Genomic DNA, 22,547 nt, shown 5'->3' with positions numbered 1-22,547 from the left:
CAGCTAAAGAAAGAGAGACAGCAGTCCATCATTACTTTCAGAAGTAAAGGTCAGCCTGGAAAACTGCAAAAACTTTGAATGTGTCCCCAGGTGCAGTTGCAAAATCCATCAAGCGCTTAAAGAAACGTGAGGACCTCCCGAGGAGAGGAAGACCAAGAGTCTCCTCTGCTGCTGAGGATGAGTTCACCTGAGTCACCAGCCTCAGAAATCACAAGTTAACAGCGCCTCAGATTAGAGCCCAGATAAATGCCTCAGAGTTCTCGTAGCGGACGCCTCTCTACACCAACCGTTCAGAGGAGACGGCGCCAATCAGGCCTTTATGGTCGAATAATTCTAAGAAACCACGACTGAGGAAAAGCAACGAGTAGAAGAGATTTGTTTGGGTCAAGAAACAAAAGGAATGGACATCAGACCAGCATGGCTACCACAGCGTCCTGCAGCGACATGCTATCCCACCCAGTTTGCGTTTAGTTGGACCTTCATTTATTTTTTTAACAGGATGATGACCCCAAACACCTCCAGGCTGTGTGAGGGCTGTTTGATCAAGAAGGAGAGTGATGGAGGGCTGCGTCTGATGACCTGGCCTCCAGTCACCTGACCTGAACCCAATCCAGAAGTTTAGGATGAGATGGACCACGGAGTGAAGGCCAAAGGGCCAACAAGTGCTCGGCGCCTCTGGAACTCCGTCAAGACTGCTGGAGAACCGTTTCAGGTGACGCCCTCCTGAAGATCACGGAGGGAACGCCAAGCGTGGTCAAAGCAGTAATCAAACAAAGGGTGGCCATTTTGAGGAATCTAAACTATAAAACGTGTTTCAAGTTGTTTCACACTTTTTGTTTTTGTGTTTTCATTCATAATTTTGATGCCTTCAGTGAGAATCTACAAGGTAAATAGTAAAATGTATACTGTATATATGAGTGTTTATATGTATATATACACACACTTACACATATGTGTGTATATGTGTATACATATATACATACATATATATGTGTATATATACACACATATATTCTAACTCTGAATGTCTTCACCAGCCAATGATATGTATTTTCTTCCAACATATTCTTGTGCTGGAAGTTCTTGCCCGTTAAGACCGATCAAACATTGTTGATACACGTTGTTTGTTTGTTTGTTTTCGTTTGTTCTTTCATCACAACAGAAACATCATTTTTTTTGAGAGGACCGGCCAGAAGACCCACTGTTGCTTCTTCCACAAAAAGCCCAGCAGATACAAGTGAGTGGCCCCAGGAAAACACATGGCGAATGTGACGCACACACACCTCAGGAGTGTCGACCGGACCCCACCTGCTGCCTTGTAGTCTCATTCATTCAGATCATTTATGTGTGTTTTGACGAGGCTTGTAACTTCTGTTGGGAATCGGTGATGTAACTGAATGTGTTTCTTCGCTTCAGCTGGAGGACTATCAGGAAAAGCTTTGGTTTGCCCGGAGCAACTACTCAAACAGGTTTATTCTGAAGGAAATCATAATCATGCAGGTTGATTGATGAATGAATTATTGGTCCATTATTTCCCCAGCAGCTGAGACCAACACAGAGATACAGAAAGCAGGAAAGCAGGTCCTGCTAACAACTAAGGTGTAGTCCAAAAAATTTGTGAGCAGTGTCAGATGGTGCAGGAGCGCCGCCTCCCTGAGGGAGAGGTCAGAAGACAACAGCTGCGTCACACCTCCACCAGCGAAGCGGCCCAGAGTAAATCCTCAGGTTCTGACCCCACAGAGGCCACCCGGTGAGGATGCAGAACCCACTGACACCAGCGGGAAATGAGGTGCCATCTCACATCAAGGTGTCACGTTCAGTGTTCTGCTGCTTCAGGGCTCTTCAGAGTCTGATAACTGAGCCGGCGATATCCAGGAATGCACACTCAAACTGATCTGCGCCACACTTCGACTGTGTTTTTATCTCTCTGAACAGGTACGAGGTTTCACGCAGTCTTGTTAGTCGTTTGAACCCACAAACATCAGCAGCACCAAAGGGAAAGCCACCAAATACAATCAGCTTCACCTTCCATGAGCTGCGAAAACACCATGAGGATCCAGTCGTTACTGAGAGATTTCAGTCTGAATCAAGGCAGCGGACCAACCTACTGACATTGGCCTCCATAAATAGTTGCTACACTAAATCTCTCTGGCAGTCACAGTCTACTAAGTGCACGGTTTTCTGGCTGAAACTTGTAGGTCAGGCCACGTGTTCGCTCATTATCAGTGGCAGAAAAGACTGCTTGAGAGACACGAGAGCGGAGCAAGTGGAACAGATGTGGCTGCTCTGCAACAGTTGGAGGAGTGATAAAAGAGGAGGAGGGGACAGACGAGAGGGATGAGCAGAGCAGATCCAAAAATAGAGGAGTGACGACTTCACTCATACGCTTGTTCCATGAAAGGGGAGGTTTCCAGTTCAAAGAAAGAGCTCTGCTATTGCAAAAGTAGCCGTCCTGCAATGGAACCATTGTGGCTCCTCTGCTGTGACCGTTCACTTCATCTGCTGCCTTTGTTTAGCTAAACAGCCCTGATTCCACATCCATCCACCAGTGTTAGCGATGCCAGCAAATGTAGATGGGCGCTCCAGAGAGGCTGCTTATTATCCAGATTATCTTGATTCGTGAACTTCAAGCTGTCATGAGCTCACAAAGGTGTTATTTCCCCAAGCTGCTTAAAGACGTCCGGTCACAAACGGCCAGGCGCTTTGTGTAATCCACGTCTAAATTATCCATCCGATCCCTCACTTAGATTTGAGCTAAAAAAAAGCTAAAAAAAAAACTCTAACTCTTTTTGTTTGACACTACAGGGAACAAGTGAGGGTGGGCATTAGCAAGTTGGTCCAGATGAACGAGCCCCTTGCTTGTTATCCGTCTCAGAAACTGTCGGACCAACGAGGGAGCAAGAAGAGGGTCGACAACGGTTCAGCATTTCTTTGCTGTTCTGAGCTGAAAGGCCAAAGGAGGCTGAAAAGCCATGCTGAGGCGGCCACTTTCTTGAGGGAAAGCTAAGCTAACAGCCGCTAACTAACAATAGCAGTTAAACATGTTAGCAGCTTCAGCCTCTGAGTGGTTCATGTTGTTTTTGTTGGTGTGCCATCATCAGGAATGGATTTGCAATGAAATCAACCACATGACGTGTCTGACTTATTACCGCCATTCCAACTCGGACCTTGGTTTAGTTAGTTGGGCCAACCTGGTGACCGGTAGAATACACCAGCGCAGCAGGAGTGAGGGAGACGTCGGGCAGAGATGCTGGCCACTGCACCTTCAAGCTGCTTCAACCTCCCGTGCCGTCTCACTCTCAGACTCTAAAGCCTGCAGTTCCTCTTTCGTGTTATACTCCAGATCTTAGATCAGGATCAGGATCTTCTTTTGTCCAGGAGTAAACGTCCTCATCCTCTCCTCCAACCCTTTGACCCTTCTGGTTTAACGTTGCCGTAAACAAGCCAGTTTGTCAAATGAATGAACAAGAAGACGTGGCTTCGAAGGCCCTGATGTGCTTGGCACTTTGTGCACAGCTGTTGTTTGAGCAGTTATGCTGTTGCTGGCTAAGCTCAATGTAAGTGGCTGGCTCTCTGCTTTCTGGAGTCACATAGTTCCATTGAAACAGGTGTTCATTTATTACATTATTATTATCATTATTATTATTATTATTATTATTATATTCATTTATTCTAAAAGGTGCAGTTCCTTCGCTGAATGTTACATTCAGTCTTCATTCTATCTCAGTGGTAGCGTTCAAAACTAAGATGTTGAACATGGACATGTGCATGTTAGTATTGTCATTGTTAGCGTGTCAGCATGCTCAGTGTCCTGGTTAGGACCACAAGCATTTTGGCCATTTTAATAAGCCAGTGCAGTGTCCGCTGGTTGAGGGGCGGGGCCATAGGTTTGGTGATGATGTCACAAAATATGGAAGTAATCCAGAATCCTGTCAATTATTCTGGGTGAAGATAGAGGAGCACGAAGTCACCACGAGACCCAACAGTAAAAAACAAATTTTGGCAGCAGAGAAAAAGAGAGGAAGACTTAACAGAGGAGGAAACAGTGCACGGGTCACTGGCGTGGAGAGCCTTGGGCGCTCTGGCTATTAACTCAGAATAAATGGCCCCTCCTTGCCCCGATAAAACATCTCTACTATCTTTCTCTCCATCCAATCCAACCTCCATCTTTCATTTTGTCATTCTCTCCACCTGCCCTCTGGCCCAACCCCTCCATTTGTCCGCTGAGGTCATCCCTCCCTTTTCCTTAATCCTGTGTGGTGCTCATTGTGCCACCTCTTAATCCGCCCGTGGCCGGCAGCCCTGAACGCACACTCACACATAAATCTGCACATCTGCACACAGACTCACAGTTATTCTTGTAGTGTATATTCAAACACTTAGCAATTCTCGCAGCGTGCGCGCGCACGCACAAACACACACACACACACACACACCCTGCTATTTGCCCTCTGTGTATAAAAGTCTCTGGTCACAGAACAACAGCCATTCTCTTGCTCGTGGCAGGTGACTCCACATCTTCTTACAGGTATGTTGGTCTGACCAGTGTTATTTCTGATCGTTGTTTTTAAAGGAAATGTAACCAAATGCTTCAATAATAATGTATAACTTTACTTAATTTGTGTCTGTTTGCTTCGTTTATTTGTCAAGTTTGAGCTTTGACCCATCAAAGTGTAAACAGAGTGATTCTCAGGGCTTGGAGTCACGTAGTGTTTCAGTCGGTTCCTTCTGTCAGAGTCTCTCAATCCACCATCAAGTAAGAACTTCTTATGAGAGAAATAAAAGGATAAATAAATAACACCACTGCAGAGTCTGTTCCCTGCTACCCGTGTAGTGTTTTTTCTTCAGTAAACACAGGGAAAAAGAAAAGCAACAAAAATCCTCAATGGATGTCTCTAAAATAAAGATTCTCCCCCCGTGGGTGCTTGGCGGGCACAGAGCAATCACAGGGTGCCCTCCAGCACTCAGGCCCCTCCTCTGGGTGCCTCCTGTGCTGCAGTGTATTTTGACGATAGCTCAAGAGGTCGGCAGGAAGTGTGTTTTTGTCCAGAGTGTGGATGATCCAGTCAGATGTTGACCTTTTCCTTCTCTCAAGACGCCTGGATGAGTTGTGCTTGCTAGAGCTGAGAGCCACATGGCCGCTTTGTGTGAGCGAGCGCATCATGAGGGCTCTCCTGTGTGACGGTGGTGCGACTGATGCATGTTCATGATGGCTTGCTGCCATTGTACCGCTTTTAAGATAAACTAAACAAAATGTTGTTTATTTACTTTTCATTTTTGTTCTTAATCCCAAGATTGACCCTTAGAAGCCCTCATGCGCCCCCCCCCCCCCCCGTAACCTCAAACAGTGACAACGTATCACATTCCTACAAAGAATTTTGCACACTGAAAGGCGCATTCCAGCTGTAAAACTCACCCGTCCAAGTTAAAAGGTTTTTACTGAGTACTCAAAGGTCCTGCAGTCCAGGAATGTCTCATGATCCCCCAGATACCACATGTTAGAACATACCAATCAGTCTACTACTACTGAACAATCCCAGAACACCTGAGTGCCACACAGCTGCAAGCAGCCCAGGTGAAGCAGGTCGGAGGACGCTGAAAACATTCAGCAGGATCAGGCTCAGATATTCATCCTGGTGACATGCAGCACTTTTAGCTAGCTTGCATTTCTTTCTGCAGAGTGAAGAACTACCAACAGATAAGGTGTGTGTGTGTGTGTGTGTGTGTGTGTGTGTGTGTGTGTGTGTGTGTGTGTGTGTGTGTGTGTGTTTTGAGTGCCTATCATGTCAGTGGTCAAGTTTCCTGGTTGCTGGTTTCAACTTCTGATTTGTTCCCAAAAGGATTTTTTGGCTCAGCGTAAAAGTAGCGGTAATTTGCCAGCTTACAATGGAAGAATTGAAGTGGGAGCATTTTTTGTAACCACATCAGATCAGAGTACTGTTTTTTTTGATGGATTGGTGCCTTTTACCTGCTCCTGTTTATAGCCTGTTAACAGCCAACAATAACACTAATGAGTCATTGTGGTACACATTACTACACACACACACCCTGCCCTTGACGAAGGCTAGTTTAGGCCTGGCTGTTCTCCCTGCTGGAACCTGACTCTTCTGCTAAATCCCCGGTTTGCTGATCCCCTGATGCCTCTCTCTCCATTTAGCTCCGAGCAGGCAGCTTCCCCCTGTAGTGATGCTCCGTCTCCACAGAGGTGCTGATATATGCTTCCATCTGTCATTCCTCTCCACCCTCGCACAGGCACTCCTGCTCTTGGTCGTACCTTCACATTCCTCTGAAGTGAAAAGAGGACTCCATTTGGAATCGGAGCTGTTGAGCAAGGCTCTAAACTCTCAGCTGTTGCAGTTTTTTTTTCTTTACATATTTTTGTCTTGCTTTGGCCAAAATATAGATTTAACTGTGCTTCAGTCCAGAAGCAAAACAAAAAAACAAACAAAAAAACCCAAATTGTGTTGTTGCAAGATGCAAAATAATCCGAAGATCCAAAATTCCCTTGTTTCTATCTCTTTAGGCATTAATAAAGTTTAATAACAACTTAAAACTACATGTTAGTGACAATAAAATGTAGTTTTCCTGCAAAATAAGACATTTCAGCCTTCCAGTCAGACTGAGAAGCTGAGCAGTGTCTCTGTGCTGCCTGATCAAATCATGTAAAACTGTTATAAGAACACAACAAACAACCCTACTGAACAATTCATTGTAACACCACACGCACAGACATATCAGTATCAGCAGTGATTTAAAAAAGTCCATCTTTAAGCCCTTAAATGTTTTTCTTTTTGATTCCTTCTGCCAAACTGAATCTGGCCTGCGCGTCCCTGTGAGGGCAGCTCTCTTTGGGCAGCCCTGCTGCACAAACATGTGCTAATTTGTCAAAGAACACACTTTCTTCTTGGGCAGCTCATCTCTTATTTTGCAGTTTAAATTATGAGTAAAGTCCTAAATGGCCGCGGCACTGTTTTCCTCTCTTGGGCTGCTCTACACTTTCCTCTAAACATGAGGTCCCAGTCTGAAAGCCCTCTTCCCTCCTGCTTTGCTGAGCTGACCACCCGCTTCATTTGTCCTGTGTTAGCTGAACATCTCACGCTTTGCAAGATGTAACTCAGAAGTAGTTTCAAAACATTGCAGCTAAAAAGTTTTATTTCCTTTGTTGCTGATGTATAAAAAAGAAAAGATTTAAGACTGTACAATCCTGATATTTTGAAATTCTGTGAATGTCGGAGCTGATTCCCTCATGTGTGAATTGATAAATAAATAAATAAATAAATATAGGATTGATAACCGTTCTTGGTGGAGAGAAAATGACTTTTCCATTAAAAACACTGACATGTGTGACATGGTGGCAGAGCCCCTCTGGACGATAGAAAGATGGAGAGAATTGAGACGGATGTTGAGGAGGAAAAGTTAGATGTTTAAATGGGTTTTCTGTTGGTTTCAAATCTCTTTTGTGACGAGGCACACACTTTTCTCACCCAACTTGCCAGAAGTGTCCGAACAGGGGCCAAAGACAGAGGGTGAGAGAGAGAGAGAGAGAGAGAGAGAGAGAGAGAGAGAGAGAGAGAAAGAGAGAGAGAGAAAGAAAGAAAGTGAGAGTAACTCTATCGCTGGCGGTCTCTCTGCGTTCGACCCTCATCACATTCTCACCTGTTGTCACGCCATCAATCTCCCTGCATCCCGTGCCAGGAAGGTGTCAGCACATGCCCACCGCGTGTCTGTGTGTGGTGTTACAGCACAACAGTGGCAGCTTAAGAGGACAATTTATAGTCAGTAATCTCATTGTCTCTCCCTGCCCTTTCGCATCTTTTTTTGTATCCCACAGGAATGGAGCAGCCGCGATGAGTCATTCGTGCTCATGCGCAGGCCTCCCAAACTGCCTCACGGCAATTTCCTGGTCCTGATATTTGTTGATTTAAACCATCTTGTGATTGTGTAACGAACAAGAGATTCACTTTACAGCCACACACCTGTGCTGTGGCTTAATGCTCACATCCACATGCTAGCATGCTCACCCTGACAAGAATGATCCTGACACTGGGTTGGTTAGAGGGTCAGGCCCCTAAACCTGCTACAGTTCGGTACCCTGACCATGAACATCGGCACTGGACCCACTTCTTGAGGTCTGGACCGCAGTGTTGGAATGAGTGGAAGAGGAGCTGAGATTTCTCAGTCGTTTCCTGCCCCTTCTCTAATTGGTCAGGAATTTGGTATGTTTGGGCGCGGAGGGACGGATCAGGGTCCGAGCCAAGGAGAAGGAGGGGGGCTTTCCAGCATGCAAATGGAAACATGCAAAACACTATTTATTATTCTGATGGAGGGTTTTTTTGTTGTTGTCAAATCGCTTTAAAAATGATGGTTTTATGTCAAGATATGAAACTGATAGATCCAGTCTTTGTTTTTCGGCGTCATAATTTTCTGCCTTTGTCCTTTGTCTTCACTTCAGCCATGTCAGACATAGAAGAGGAGTACGAGTGAGTAGAGCAGCTTCCACTGTCACGTGTTCTCTTCATTCCCATCAATGCATGAACCATGATGATGTTTCTCTGTTTCTTCCTTCGTGACTCGTCCAGGGAGCAGCCAGAGGAGGGTACGTTCAGGAGGATGTCTCCTTATCGTCACAAACCTCAGACTAAAGTCTGACTGAGGCATTATTTTAATAACCTGTATCTGCCGTGACATTTATTTGTATGTTTTCTTTCTCCCAGAGGTTGAGGAGGAGCAGGAGGATGAGGAGGAGCAGCAGGAGGAGGAGGAGCAGGAGGATGGGACAGGTAAGGTCAGGTTTGCTTATGTGTGTGTGAGGATTTCACCAAAAATATCTTTGTAACTGTCTGACTTCTCAACTCCTCCCCTGTCCTGTGCTCCCATTGGCTGACACCGTGCTGGCGCGGGGTTGTCAGAGCACCAAGGTAGAGTGACGTCACAACTTAAGATGCCACTTAGAATCCAACTCATTTTCAAATCATCCACTCATACGTGATATTTTCTCTCCCTCCATCAACAGAAGAGGAACGCCCCAAACCCAAGTATGGGCATTTCCCCTCTTTTACTGTTTCGTTGCATGTGGATATGTTTTCCTGGCACCAAAATGTCATCTTCTTATCAATTCATTTGGATTTTTCCCTCTCACAGATCTGTCACTTTACGTTTTGTCTTTCCTCCCCAGGCCTTTGATGCCTCAACTTGCCCCTCCAAAGATTCCTGAGGGAGAGAGGGTGGATTTTGATGTAAGACACAAAATCTGTTGTTTATTTCTTCTTTATTCACAGCTGCTGACCACTGCAAACCACAGCAGTCGGCAGATATCGACATCGTATGGAAAGGAGAAAGTGATCAGCAGCAGTGATCAGAAAGTCTGGAACAGGAATGTGCAAACACAAGTTTCAGACGTTTGAAATTTTTGTTATAAGGCATAAAAAAACACCAGACTTCAAAGATTTTTGTATGTCGACGGCTGAGGTCATCAACGCTACGTTGAAGTCACATGGCGGCGCTGCAGTGGGTTCATAGCATGAGCTTTGTATGTCTAACAATTAGATTTATGCCTCAAAATAATAAAAGCAGAGTTCATATGTAAATGATATCAAAATAAAAGCTTTCTTTGCCACAGCTACCAGTGCTGAAGTCCCTCCACGACTGGTTTGGGGTGTTAAATCTGTTCTACCTCAAAAGTTCCCCAGTTTTATTACTGCCTGTTTTGCTACATTTATTAACATCAATCCTTGAACCATCATTCTGCTTCGTATGTGTGTAGTTTACATGCGTGATGTCTCAGAGTGGTTCAAGCTCCTTCACATGAACCTGTAGAGAGAGCAGAGGTAAAAACCCTTGCTGGGGGCGAATGTGTTATTTCTGGTTAATTTAACCACATAGCAGTGATAAATTGATCAGTTTAAGCCGGCTCCTACCTACAGAATCCGTGGTTTGTTCCACCAGGACATCCACAGAAAGCGTATGGAGAAGGATCTACTGGAGCTGCACACTCTGATCGACGTCCACTTTGAGCAGAGGAAGAAGGATGAGGAGGAGCTTATTGGGCTCAAGGATCGAATTGTAAGTTCTTACGCCACGGTGACAAGACATCCCACCGGTGCCGATACAGAGCACAGCAGCACTGGGAGTTCAACTACCGTACACGCGTCAATGAGAGCACCTGTGAAGCAGCCCAGCCAGGACCAGTGGTGCTGGGAGCCCTGTCACACCAAGTGTCTGTCACTGGCTTCCACTGGGACAAACGGCACCTAAACAATGGAAGTGACTCCAGAAATAACCTGGAGTCTACGACTGCGTCACCAGTGTTCTGTGTATAAACAGTCCAACGTTCCCTCTCGTGATGTTGCTGAACTCTGACAAGAAAGCTGGTGCTCAACGCGTGACGGTGCCGGGTGTCCACAACCATGTCCTCCCATTGCTGATAAAACACGGAATCGTTCCAGACTCTCACAGATCGATTAATCAGTGAACTGAAGGATAGAATTCAATGAGATGTGGAGAACCAGATTGAAATCTGAGTTGACAGTTGTTTCGTTTCCATCAGGAGCGTCGGCGATCTGAGAGAGCTGAGATCCAGAGGGTCAGAGCAGAGAAGGAGAAGGACAGACAGAACAGGATCGCGGTAACACACACACACACTCACACACACACACACACACTCACACACACACACACACACACACACTCGCAAGGGAAACAGCAGGAATGATATTTCAGCCACAAGAAGACATTGCAGGTGATGATGCGTCACCAACCATTCATCTCCAAATATTCCGATCATTTCACGACCTTCTGATTCAGGAATACATGCATGATATTCATAGTTTACATGCGTGATGTCTCAGGGTTGTTTAAGCTCGTTGTCTTTTTTCTGTTTTGTGTCGCTAGCTTGAAGCTCATGGAGACGGAGGGCTAGAAAGAGCTGAACTGTCCAAACATGTCCGTCAACAAACTGTCAAGTCTGATTTAATCCACATCTTCTTTCGTCCAACCTCTCTTGTTCATGGTCGTGCCAAACCAGAGCGGTTACACGCAGATTCATGTCTGTCTTGCCTTCGGTAGCTTCTTTTTCACCCTCTGTTCGACTGCTTGTTACCCATTTATGACTGTGTATCTGTGGATGTTTCTAAACTATCCACTTTGCTGCTGCTAACACTGAACATCTCAGCCTTGTCTTATCGTTCCTTTTTCAGATCAACTCAAAGTGTCTGTGGATTACTGAGCTTTCAGGTGGATAAAAACAGATGTGGATGATACCTGATGATGTGCTGGACAGTTTGGAAACGGATGTTTTTGGACAGTTTTGCTGCTGTTAGCCTTCAGTTGCCATTAGTTTGGGGCTAAATATCAAATACACGTCCGTGTCTTCCTGCATTTTGCAGTCAGAAGAAGAAATAACATAAAAGTAAAACATATTCATGAGTGCAAGAATCCTCTTTTTGAGTGCTTGAAAAACAAATTGTACTTTTTTGGGTGAAGCATTGCTTTGATGCAGGATTTTAAAAACAGCTTTTTCATTTCTATTTTTTACACGGCCTCTTAGCGACCTTGCAGTTTAAAGTTGACGTTTGTTCATGGATTTATTTAATATCGTGGAGAGAGAATCAAATATATGAAATGTGTATGATTACTGAACATGAAAACTCCCCTCCAGAGACCTTTTCTTTTTTTTAAATGTAGCTTCTCTTTGTCCACCTGCGTCTTCCAGGAGGAGCGTCACAGGAAAGAGGAAGAGGAGGCAAAGAGGAAGGCTGATGATGACGCCAAGAAGAAGAAAGTCTTGTCTGGCATGGGAGCCAATTTTGGAGGCTTCCTGGCAAAGGTCCGGCTTGTGCCAGAGGTGGTGATGTCACACTGAGGAGGCAATGACGCAGAGAATGACTTGGGACTGTGTGTGTGTTTGTGTGTGTGTGTGTGTGCGTGCGTGCATGCGTGCGTGCGTGCGTGCGTGTTTGTGTGTGTGTGCGTGCGTGCGCGCGTGTGTGTGTGTGTTTGTGTGTGTGTGTGTGTGTTTGTGTGTGTGTGTGCGTGTGTCTCCCAGGCTGAAAGCAGGAGGGGCAAGCGTATGACAGGCAGAGAGATTAAGAAGAAGACTCTGGCTGAGAGGCGTCAGCCGCTGGCTATTGACAATCTGAGGGAGGACGGACTCAGGTGAGGTTCACTCAGGTGCAGACGGATGTATTACACATTTACAGATGCAGGAGTAGAGAGTAAAAATGTGAGGAACTCCTACTTTAATCTGTGCTGATGTTAACTGTGACTTTTGCATGTTTTTGCAAATGTAAATACATCAGTGAGTTGCTGCTTCTTCTTCTGTGAGGGGGGACATTACTGCCCTCTTGTGGAGGGAACTGACACCTCCAGCTCAGCCGGTGATCCAGCCAAACTTTTACACACTGTAGCATCCATCCATCCATCCATTTTCTACCGCTTATCCTGTTAAGGGTGGTGGGTGGAGCCTATCCCAGCAGCCTTCAGGTGAGAGGCAGGGGTCACCCTGGACGGGTCACCAGTCCATGGCAGGGCCAACACATAGAGGCAGACAACCACGCAGGCACAGGGAGAACATGCAGCCTGCACACAGAAAGACCCTGTTCTCCAGCCGGGGCTTGAACCCGGAACCTTCCTGCTGTGAGGCCACCGTGCCTCCCCCTGCCTGCAGCATTCAGTTCTCACAAAAGCTCATTTAGCCAAACACATTCTTGCATTGTATTCCACAAACATTCATTTCCTCTTGTAACCAGCTCTGAAGACCCATAATAAAACACTGAAAAATAAGAAATAATTTTTTTTTTTAAATGTATTAAATATTCTTACTAAATATTCTCTTTTTTTTCCCCCAAGACAACAAGCCCAGGAGATGTGGAACTGGATCTACCAGTTGGAATCTGAGAAGTTTGACTTCATGGAGCACATGAAGCACCAGAAATATGAGGTAGGACTGTGATACCAAACAAAAAAGCACTGCATGACTCCAATGGAACACTGCCACTCATACCGGCTTGACTCAGAGTAGAGGAGCCTGCAACTCAGATGTTCCTGCCAGTCCTCCGAGGGTAAAGCTGATGATGGTTTTCCTCCATGTATGGAAGCACATAGCTGCTGTTAGTGGGCCTCATTCATGAAACCTTCACACACATTTGATCTGCCGTAGGACTTCCTTTGCTACTTACACAGGACAGGAAGCAAAACCTGGGGACTTTTAGTAAATCCTGCCTAGAAGACTAGATGGAGGGCAGCACGAGTCCTTTGGCGTCTGAGAACATTTCATGTGTAGGCACAGTGTCCTTGAAGAACTCCAGTAAGGAAGCCTTCCAGCTTCACAAGCACCAGGAACACGAAACACGCCAGCAGCAACATGGACTGGGACAGGCCGATCAGTGCTCCCAGCCGTCATTCATCCTCGTTGCCTCTAATTTGTTTTCATGTGCTACATGCAGATCATCGTGCTGCTGAACAGAATCCAGCACGCTCAAAAATTGTGAGTGGTTGAACGTCTACAAGAAGAAGTCTGTAAATATGGACATGAAATCTCTCTCAGTTCTTCCTTGACTTCTTTCCTTTTCTCTCCGTCCCACAGCAAAAAGGGTCACGGCAAAGGGAAGGTGGGCGGCCGCTGGAAGTAAAAGTGGGCCTGGAAGAATGAAAATATAAAAAGAGGAGCACATGAGGAGTGGATCAGGAGTGAGTGGAGCAAGTAGCCGTCCTCCCTATGTGCTGCATGTACTGTAGTGTGAGCCTCATCTGTGTGAGAGAGAGATACTGATCGTTTGTTGATGATATGTGTTGATAATAAAAAGACGTTCACTCTGCTCTGGTTGGTTTTGTCTCTCTTCCATGACGTTGTGGTGGCTGCTGCTCTCTGGTTGACATGTGGAGATGGACAGCAGTCACTTCACCGCTGCTCTGAATGCTAGCGAGTCCAAACACAGTTGCGATGCAGGAGCAAATCAAGGTTATTTCCTCTCTCCTGGTCCATGAAGCCAACAGAGCTGATCTGAAGATCTCGCTACCACTCCTTTACATTTCTCTACTTCCTCATTCATTCATGAACTCAACGGTAACAATGGACACTTACTGAATTACTGAAATATCTCAGTCTCATCCTGAGCCCCTGGGAAGGAAAATCTGGAAGAAGAATTTCCATGTTAAAAGGAGGTGATGGGGCTGTAACATGACAAGGCTCTTGCTGTGAGGTGCCAGTGCCAACCAACGGACCTCCACCCTCTCAGCTCCCTCTAAAATGTCATAACACAGAGACGGAGCAGCAGCATCTCTCACACAGCAGCTATGACACAGTCACAACATACAATATATTATAATATAATATACAATAATATATATGTATATATATATATATATATATATATATATGTGTGTGTGTGTGTGTGTGTGTGTGTGTGTGTGTGTGTGTGTGTGTGTGTGTGATTTTATTTATATTTATATATGCACACATTGTGGCACATTGGGCGGCACGGTGGAGCAGTGGTCCTCACTGTGGCCCCCAGCAAGAAGGTTGTGGGTGGAGCCCTGGTTGGAGCACGGGGTCTTTCTGTGTGAGTCTCCATGTTCTCCCTGTTCCTGCTGGGTTCTCTCTGGTACTCTGGCTTCCTCCACAGTCCAAAGACATCAAGAGGGACCAGGTTAATCCAGACTCTAAATTGACCGTAGGTGTGGCTGGGAGAGCCAATCGTTGTCTGTCTCTATGTGTTGGCCCTGCCATGGACTGGTGACCTGTCCAGGGGGAAGGCTGCTGGGATAGGCTCCACCCCCACCACCCTGAACAGGAGAAGATGGATGGATGGATGGATGGATGGAAAAATATCGGAACATCTTTTTGTCTCTCTAACCCTAAAATTGGAGAAAATCCACTCAGGTCACATATTTGTCTTCAAACCCCCACATAGGAATGTCCTCATTAAAATCTGATGCACAGAATAAATCTAACAAAATAAAATACACTTTCTGACTCTCATTGATATCATCTTATAGAACTCACTCCCAGGCCACCACGCTACTTAAATGAGAGTGGAGGCATATTTGGAGGCAGTGACTCCAAAAAGACTCCTTTATTCTCTGTCTGCTTTTGCTGGTTTCACAACAAAGTCACGTGTAGCCTCAAAAACAGGAAATGGCAGGAGAGATGTTCATGTGGCTGTGGTGGACCAACTTATTCTTTCTCTCTTTGTAAGTGGGAAGATTATGTGGTGAGAGAAGTGCAACTTTCAATCATTTGCAACCATGCTAGCAGGTCTATCAGGCTTCCCGTGAACTGAAGCACTTTTGCGCTTCCTATGGACTTCTCCTTAATTAAGTCTAAATTCTTGCTTGTGTTGTATGTCGCTTTGGACAAAAGCATCTGCTAAATGAAATTGTAGAATTGTAGAACTGTAGATGTGTCAGCTGGTGAAGGTCACTTTCTAGTCAGCGCCGCAAAATTCAACTGACAAACAAGCAAATAATGAAGGTTTATTATTCTGCTGGCACGTACAGCGAGCAGAGCAGTTAGCAAAACACCGTTCACACTGGATCCTGAAATGCATCGTCATGGTGAAACACAACACACAGCAACGTCCAGTCAATAAGATTTTATTATAAAGTTCATTTCATTCATCAAGTCCAAGTTCACATGAAAGAAAGATAAAGAAGATTTCACGATTCACGAACACGATTTCTGGCTCCTCTTCCTTCTGTTGCTCAAGACTTTGGTGATCCCCCACTTCCTGTTCATGTCTGGGCTTTCATTCTTCGAGAGCGGCGTTGAAAACCAGGAATGGCATAGGGGTGGTTGACAAGTGGGCGCATGAAACTACGAGCACGGGGTTGGAAGATGGCCATTGCAGGGGGGTTGTAGGTTGATTGGCCAGGAATGAGAAAAGGAGCGGGCTGTTGGATGGGGGGGCGGGCTGTATAGGAGGGGAGACGACCCGAAAAGATGAGGTTTGTTGTCTTGTCCTTGGTGGTGGGCTGGCCAGGTTCTGAAAGTGGACGGTCACATATTAGACTCACTGGAGAGATGCAGACAAATGCTGTCTTCATCCATGTCAACAGGACACGTTTACTCACCCGTTCTCCTGTCTGTGGTAGCACCAACTACAGCCGTCCTTGTCGGTTGTTCATTGGTCTTCCTTAAGCTGTTTCCCTCCGTCTTGTGGCCACTGATGTGTGACTGACTGTAAAATGATATTAGGAAAGTTGAAAATGGCCCTTTTAAATTAGATAAATAAGACATCTCTTGTCATAGCGTGGCAGATGCAGGCGAGCTTACCCCTGTGGAGGACCAGCAGTCCGGGCCTTCTTGGACGGGTGATAGAATGTTGGGCTCCCATCAACATCTTCATCTTCATCCCTCTTCCTCTTCCGTGCAAGAGGAGGAGACCTCTGTGGGACAACCTTGGGTAGCCAGGACTGTCCTGCCTTCATAATGGAAGACTTTGCACTGCAAGACAAGGAAACCATCCATCAACCGTGTAAATACAGCAGACAATCGTTTAAAAAAAATGTAAAAAAGTGGGGAACACAAACATATAATTAAATTGTGGTGTTGACTTACTAGGTGCTGGTGGTGCTGCAGCTCCTCAAGTGGTCCATTGTGATGAACGGATGCTGCAGGACCTCAAGAGGTTGGATCCTGTCTGAGGCCTTCAGCTGCAGCATCCTTTTTAGGAGGTCCACAAAAACTTCCCGGTCAGCCGTCTCTGCAGCTTCATCTGCTGGATCCTGGGATTCACCCATGTTGAGCTGGAACAAACAACACCAGTCAAAGTCAGATCTTCAAAAACCTCTACATGATTTGAGCTGCGCCTCAGAAATGTTCATTTTCACATTTTTACAGTTGACACTTACAAGTTTTAGCTCATCTAGAGATTTGAGCTTCAACCCTTTGGTCTTCTGTGGCAGACTCTTCGTCTCCTGGTAATAACAGTTTTGACTCTGAGGAGAAAGAACCACAAATTAATGAAGTCTTTTGTGTTCACTCTCTGTTTTGAAACACAAGAGCACACAAGTGTTGTGTAGCTCAGTTCATCTGAGCAGCAGTGTGGAGGTACAAACCTTGATATTCCAGAGCCCATCTGTGCCCTGGCAGAAGAAGTTGTCCGTCTTCAGCCCCTGAGTCAGCATGTCCTGGGGAATTGGACCGAGTGTGTCCATGATGACCTTGAGCTAAAGATACAACACAGTCCATGAACTGATGATTCAACAACAGATAGATCGATCGATGGGATGGGTACAGTTGACTTTAGTTGAAACTTACCAGCTCATACTCATTGGACCCCCGGAAGAGACGGTCCCCGATAAACATGCGAGCCACAATACAGCCCACGGCCCACATGTCTATTGCCTCTGAATATGGCAGTCCCAACATGACTTCTGGTGACCTGAGAGGAAAAAAGATATCCATAGTCATCATAAACTGGACCCACATTATCAGCCACAAACACACCGCTAAGAGATCAAATATGGCCTGACTTACTCACCGGTACCCGCGGGCCTGAACAGTTTCGCCCTGCTTTGCCTCTGACACTTGTCGGGCCAGGCCAAAGTCAATGATCTTGACCCTGTACGGTTCCTTCTTGTGGTCCACAAGCATGACGTTGTCAAGCTTTAGGTCTGTATGTATAATCCCCTCTGCCTTTAGCAAGCAAAGTCCACCAGCCAGCTGAAAGGATATTGAAGAGAAGACCTTAAGACGACGGCAAGGTCGATAGTATTCCATCAATCAACATTTTGGATGGGTGAAGGAAGGAATGTGGAAGAACACACCTGTTGGATAATTTGCCTGATGTCTTGCAGATGGAGGCATTTGGAGTTGCTCTCTCTCAAGTGTTTGTCCAAAGTCTCATGAAGAAACTCAAATTCCAGGCAATAAAGTCTCTTGCTGGAAAAGGCTCGCTCCCACTTAACGAACAGACAGGCTTCATCCAACTTCTTGACTTTTTCAAGCAAGACCACCTGGAGACATAAACCATTCATATTTGATGAGCATGAGATTGTCAGACTCAAGTGTTGTCACAAGGCGAGTATAACTCAAGTGAAGCTGCGTCCAATGTCCTACCTCACGTTCACCATCAATCTTTCTCATAGTTTTGAGGGCCACCACTTTTTGAAGGCCGTCCTCGTCAGTCCTTTGACATTTGAGGACTTTCCCAAAGCAGCCTTGCCCCAGAAAGGACAAGACCTGATATGTGGACGTTCCACAGGTCAGGACACTTCCTTGGACCAAATCTGTATTTTTCTGTCTGGGCATCTTTAGAGGTCTGATGAGCTCAACTCTGAGGGGGAAATGCAGACACAACACTGAGTCACTACATCACATGAACATTGTATCCTTTGCACCTCCATGTGCAAGATCTATAATTTAAACAAGAAATGGAACGCACCAGGACTGCAGTGTCTGTACTGATGAAGCTGATTGAGTCCTTATATATAGATATAGATACACTGTATGTGCATATATACGCCCTGCCAACTTGACTTTCAGTGTTCTCACCTTCTGTGTGGCGGCCTGAGATCTCCCTGATCTCAGAATGTGGTCTCTGACTTCCCAGGTTTCCTCACATAATTTTTACCGTCAAGGATCTCAGCCTGCCATCTCTTCACCTGGTGAAGACATCAGAGTCAGAACTCTGAGACCAAAGTCCCTGATCTCAGAATGTCAACATTTCATGCACTCATGCTGAGATTATACACAAATTTGATGACAAGTTTGACTCGTGGCCCCACTAAAATGTCATTTAAATATTCAGAGTTGATTGGCTGTTCCACTGAGTGGCACCAACGGTGGAGTTGGGAAGACTTGAGATGAGAAGGGAGAGTTTCTTAGCCGAAGCCAGCAAACTTGGGGGAACCAAGAATAAAGTGGGTCATCTAGAGACCTCCATTTTGGTGAGAGAAAGAATATTAGAGCTCATTCTGCTCTGGTGGTGTTTGTCTGTGCTTCGGCTCCATTGTTCTGTGCTACATCATTGATTTGTCCAGGCGATGACCAGTGTTCTTCTGTCTATGCTTCACTATGAAGGTTGTCATGATCATAATCTGATCATAGAATGGATGTGAATTCCTCAAAGGTTGTGTGTGTGCTGTACAGAGGCCTTCAGTGGTGTTCACCTCTCAGCTCTTGGTTGTGTCGGCTCAAATATCGCATTCTTAATTTTGGCCTGTGGCCGCAAAAGTTCAGAGTTTCCAAAAAGCCAGATGTGCAGCGACTGTAGAACTGATGAAGATGGACTGATTAAATGAGAGAGGCTAGAAAATTGCTCTCATGACTCATTTTTGGTTCAGGCGGTTATCAGCTGCCTCATAATTCTGAAACGTGCGACGACGGGACCCCCGTGATGAGAGCTGTAGCTTGTCCTGTATCCAGGGGCAGGCTAACATGCTACAGTCCTTCATTCCTCTCTGAGTGCTGCAGTGAGCAGTGAATAAACCAAAGAAGTGCTGTTGCTGTCTAGTAACCAGCCTAAGGGTACAAGTGTGTGTCTTCCCACCAAGATCTTCAAGGGGCCTCGTCTCTCATTTTCTATCAGCTGCTTTTAACTGATGGCAGGCTGCTGTGAAACGGTGGCCCTTGATTGATTCACACAGGTCACGGAGCAGGAAGGAGGACACAAATGTAGCTCATAGCGCAGGTTCAGGCAGGAGCATCCTACAGGTTTTCCTCTTCCAAACCACCAGCAGGAGGACCTGTGAGCGTGAAGCCCCTGTAGCAGGCCCTGATGCATGGCGTTAGGTGGCAGGATGCCATGGTGAAAGGGACACCGCCCCTCAAGTGGAGGATCTGGGTTCAAACTGGTGTGTTGGTAAGCACTGGGCCTGCTGGAGCATCCTTGAGAAAGACTCTGATCCTGCCAGGTTCTGGGCTCTGTTCCATCTCTGACCCTCCTGTTCAGGGTGCAAACCAAACACAGAGAATCACACAATCACATTCTTTTCATTCTCATTACACAGAGAAATGCTTGATGAACCCTTTCCTCCTGCTGTGTGTTTTAGAAGTCAACATTTACTGAGGAACAGATGCTGGTTTTCAATTCATGTTAATTCAACAGAACTGTGTGATATCGTTCTTTTCTATTCTTATTCTTTCAGTGTGTTTCAATTCACTTTGCACCGGACAAAGGCTTCGTGAACATGAATCATGTAGAGTTTAACTGAGTTCTTATCAGGCAGAACTGAAGGAGGTCTGCTGCGTATTTCCAGCCTTTATAGAAACGCTGATTGGTTCCCATTTTCAGGATGCAAGTCGTCTATGTGCTTTTTAATCCAGGCAGGCATGACACAAATCTCATTCACTCTTCCTGCTCTGGAGAGCATCCTGGATGCAGCACCTGGAGGTCAGGTCAGTACTGTGAAGACATCTGGAGAATTGGAGATGTGGGCTGCTCTCCCACTGACCTTCAATGAGAGATGGATTCAGTGGAGGTGGGTGACTCAGAGAATCACCTGTTCCCTTCGCAAAGCCATCATCAGCTCTCACCTTCATGATCCAGATTGAATGACTTCCCAGTGAAAAATGAATGTGTGATGTATGAACATAGAACAATAACTGCTGCTTCTCCTAAGAATGTAATCATGAATTCCAGTGTTAAAACAGAAAATAAGACATGGTTGTAGTCACTGGAGTTTCTCTGAGTGCTGCAGCTTTCTGGACATACGAGGCTTCATTCACCAGGAGCTGCAAAGACTTTGTTTAAGGCTTCACTAAGACAATGAAACCTTGGAAGCTTTGACCAAAGATGTGAGTGTAAATGCAGCTGACGCCTCCAGGCTGTCGGAGCTTGTAGGTTGTGAGTGTGAAGCAGAGACTGAACGACGTTTACCACAAAGAGCAGTCATTCGTTTCTGGAACAGAATTTTTTCAATTCTTTCCTCAACTGTCGTCAGAAAAGCTGGCAAACACACAACAGCGCCTCTAGTGGTGACATATTTTTACGACGTGCTGCTCTGAGCCCGGAAAGCTCAGTTGGTAGAACATGAGACTCTGAATCTCAGGGTGGTGGGTTTGGGTCCCATGTTGGGTGTCAGTAATATTTTATTTTCCTACTTGGTGCAGACATTTCCACATGGATTTATTCCAGTTTCCTCTTTGGAGTCTGGAAAGTGACAGTTAATAAACATTCAAACTCACTGACCCCCAAATTTAGCATTGATACTTTATAATGCCACCTGAAGTAATTTGACTGGTTTTGGACCCTCCTTCAGAGTTCTTTACACACTAGAAATCTGATCCTGGTACAGCTGACCTCCACAAATTTTATTCTGGTATGATAAGAAAGGTTTTATTTTACTTTTTCTTTTTTAAATGTTCAATTTGCGGTGTTTTGTTGCTAATTACCCAGCGAATGTAAGAAAATTTTGAAAAATATTTAAAAAAATGCAAATGGTTTAAACGACAGAGAAAGCATAATAAAAATATAATAATTATATATTTACAGGTCAGAACTCTGCTGGAGAGAACAACAGAAGCCCTCTCAGCCTCCCGCTGGCTAAGACCCGCCCATGAACACATACTAGCCAATCACAGTTCATACCTGCTGCACTTTACTCACAGACATCCTGAGTTCAGAAGACAAGCAGAGACCAGCATCGTTCCTCAGGACTTGCATCTGATTTTACTTTATTTTTCAAGTAAAAATGGTGTGAATGGAGAAATGCAGCTCTGATACCTTGATACCCACCCGTGATCACTGCTTCCATACAATCAGGAGTTCTAGTTTGTGATGGATCTCCATGCTCCTTGATACGTTGTACTTCGACACACTTGTTCCACAAATCCCCTTCCAAACCAACTCAACATTCATCCTGGTGATCTCAAACCAGAGAAGAACTGAGATCAGAAGCAACTCAAGTTTTCTGTTTTTTTAATACATTTTATTTTACACAGACATATACACAAACATACTTATACACACAAACATGTTCAAAATAATAATAGTAAAATTGAAAAGAAAAACAAAACAAAACAATAAAACAGAGACACGATCAGACAAACAGCAGCTTCCAGTACTTTCCAACCCCACGCCTCCCTCCCCTTTACTCCTTTTTAATGATTTCAGGCACTTAAACTCATGAACGTCAACAAACCGACTTCCTAAACAGCCTCAGAAGACAGCAATAGCAACAACAACAACAAAACAAGAAATTAAGTGTGGGGTGCCCCAAGGCTCAATTTTAGGTCCAATACTTTTTAATCTATACATGCTTCCCCTTGGGGACGTCATCAGGAGTCACGGCATCAGCTTCCACAGTTACGCTGATGACACGCAGCTGAACATCACCGTGTCTCCTGGTGACACAGGGCCTATTGAGACCCTTTTTAACTGGATCTTAGATATCAAGTCATGGATGGCAGAGAACTTCCGACAGCTCAACCAGGACAAAACTGAAGTTTTAATCATTGACCCTGAAGGCAAGAGAGAGGAACTTTTACCAAAACTAGAAGATTTGAAACCTTCACAATCTGTAAAGAACCTGGGCGTCATTTTTGACTCTGAGCTGAATTTCATTCCACATGTCAAGAATATAACTAAGATAGGTTTTTATCATCT

The 22,547-nt window shown here is 45.3% G+C and overlaps 2 protein-coding genes across 2 annotated transcripts; one reads left to right on the top strand and one right to left on the bottom strand.

Moving 5' to 3' along the window:
* Positions 1-8,898: 8,898 nt before the first annotated feature.
* tnnt1 (troponin T type 1 (skeletal, slow)) lies at positions 8,899-13,800 on the top strand. The gene is made up of 10 exons (XM_086184166.1): positions 8,899-8,918; positions 9,014-9,035; positions 9,176-9,236; positions 9,946-10,062; positions 10,547-10,624; positions 11,711-11,824; positions 12,044-12,153; positions 12,847-12,937; positions 13,443-13,483; positions 13,583-13,800. The coding sequence occupies exons 3-10, from the start codon at positions 9,183-9,185 to the stop codon at positions 13,626-13,628; spliced, it is 651 nt and encodes a 216-aa protein (XP_086040292.1). The 5' UTR covers positions 8,899-8,918; positions 9,014-9,035; positions 9,176-9,182; the 3' UTR covers positions 13,629-13,800.
* A 1,782-nt stretch (positions 13,801-15,582) lies between these two features.
* LOC147245715 (homeodomain-interacting protein kinase 2-like) lies at positions 15,583-18,515 on the bottom strand. The gene is made up of 11 exons (XM_086185016.1): positions 18,494-18,515; positions 18,059-18,275; positions 17,767-17,955; positions 17,481-17,662; positions 17,258-17,381; positions 17,056-17,166; positions 16,849-16,935; positions 16,556-16,743; positions 16,271-16,441; positions 16,069-16,175; positions 15,583-15,980 (listed from the first exon to the last, which is right to left on the bottom strand). Exons 2-11 carry the CDS (start codon positions 18,248-18,250, stop codon positions 15,730-15,732), a joined length of 1,602 nt encoding a protein of 533 aa, XP_086041142.1. The 5' UTR covers positions 18,251-18,275; positions 18,494-18,515; the 3' UTR covers positions 15,583-15,729.
* Positions 18,516-22,547: the final 4,032 nt, after the last annotated feature.

The sequence above is a fragment of the Aulostomus chinensis genome, chromosome 18 (genome assembly GCF_037954235.1).
Source record: "Aulostomus chinensis isolate RoL2024-O1b breed Wild chromosome 18, RoL_Achi_v1.0, whole genome shotgun sequence".
In the NCBI taxonomy this organism is placed as follows: Eukaryota; Metazoa; Chordata; class Actinopteri; order Syngnathiformes; family Aulostomidae; genus Aulostomus; species Aulostomus chinensis.
Note: the sequence above shows the minus strand (reverse complement) of the source record. Positions and strands in the feature narration are given on the sequence as shown.

Excerpts from the sequence above, each read along its gene's own strand:
- LOC147245715 (XM_086185016.1), bottom strand. The coding sequence starts at position 18,250 with ATGCCCAGACAGAAAAATACAGATTTGGTCCAAGGAAGTGTCCTGACC. Across the intron at positions 17,167-17,257 it reads GGTCCAATGAGTATGAGCTG|CTCAAGGTCATCATGGACAC; the intron begins GTAAGTTTCAAC and ends TTGTATCTTTAG. Across the intron at positions 15,981-16,068 it reads TACCACAGACAGGAGAACGG|AACCTGGCCAGCCCACCACC; the intron begins GTGAGTAAACGT and ends GTCCACTTTCAG.
- tnnt1 (XM_086184166.1), top strand. The coding sequence starts at position 9,183 with ATGCCTCAACTTGCCCCTCCAAAGATTCCTGAGGGAGAGAGGGTGGAT. Across the intron at positions 9,237-9,945 it reads GAGAGAGGGTGGATTTTGAT|GACATCCACAGAAAGCGTAT; the intron begins GTAAGACACAAA and ends TTGTTCCACCAG. Across the intron at positions 11,825-12,043 it reads TTGGAGGCTTCCTGGCAAAG|GCTGAAAGCAGGAGGGGCAA; the intron begins GTCCGGCTTGTG and ends TGTGTCTCCCAG.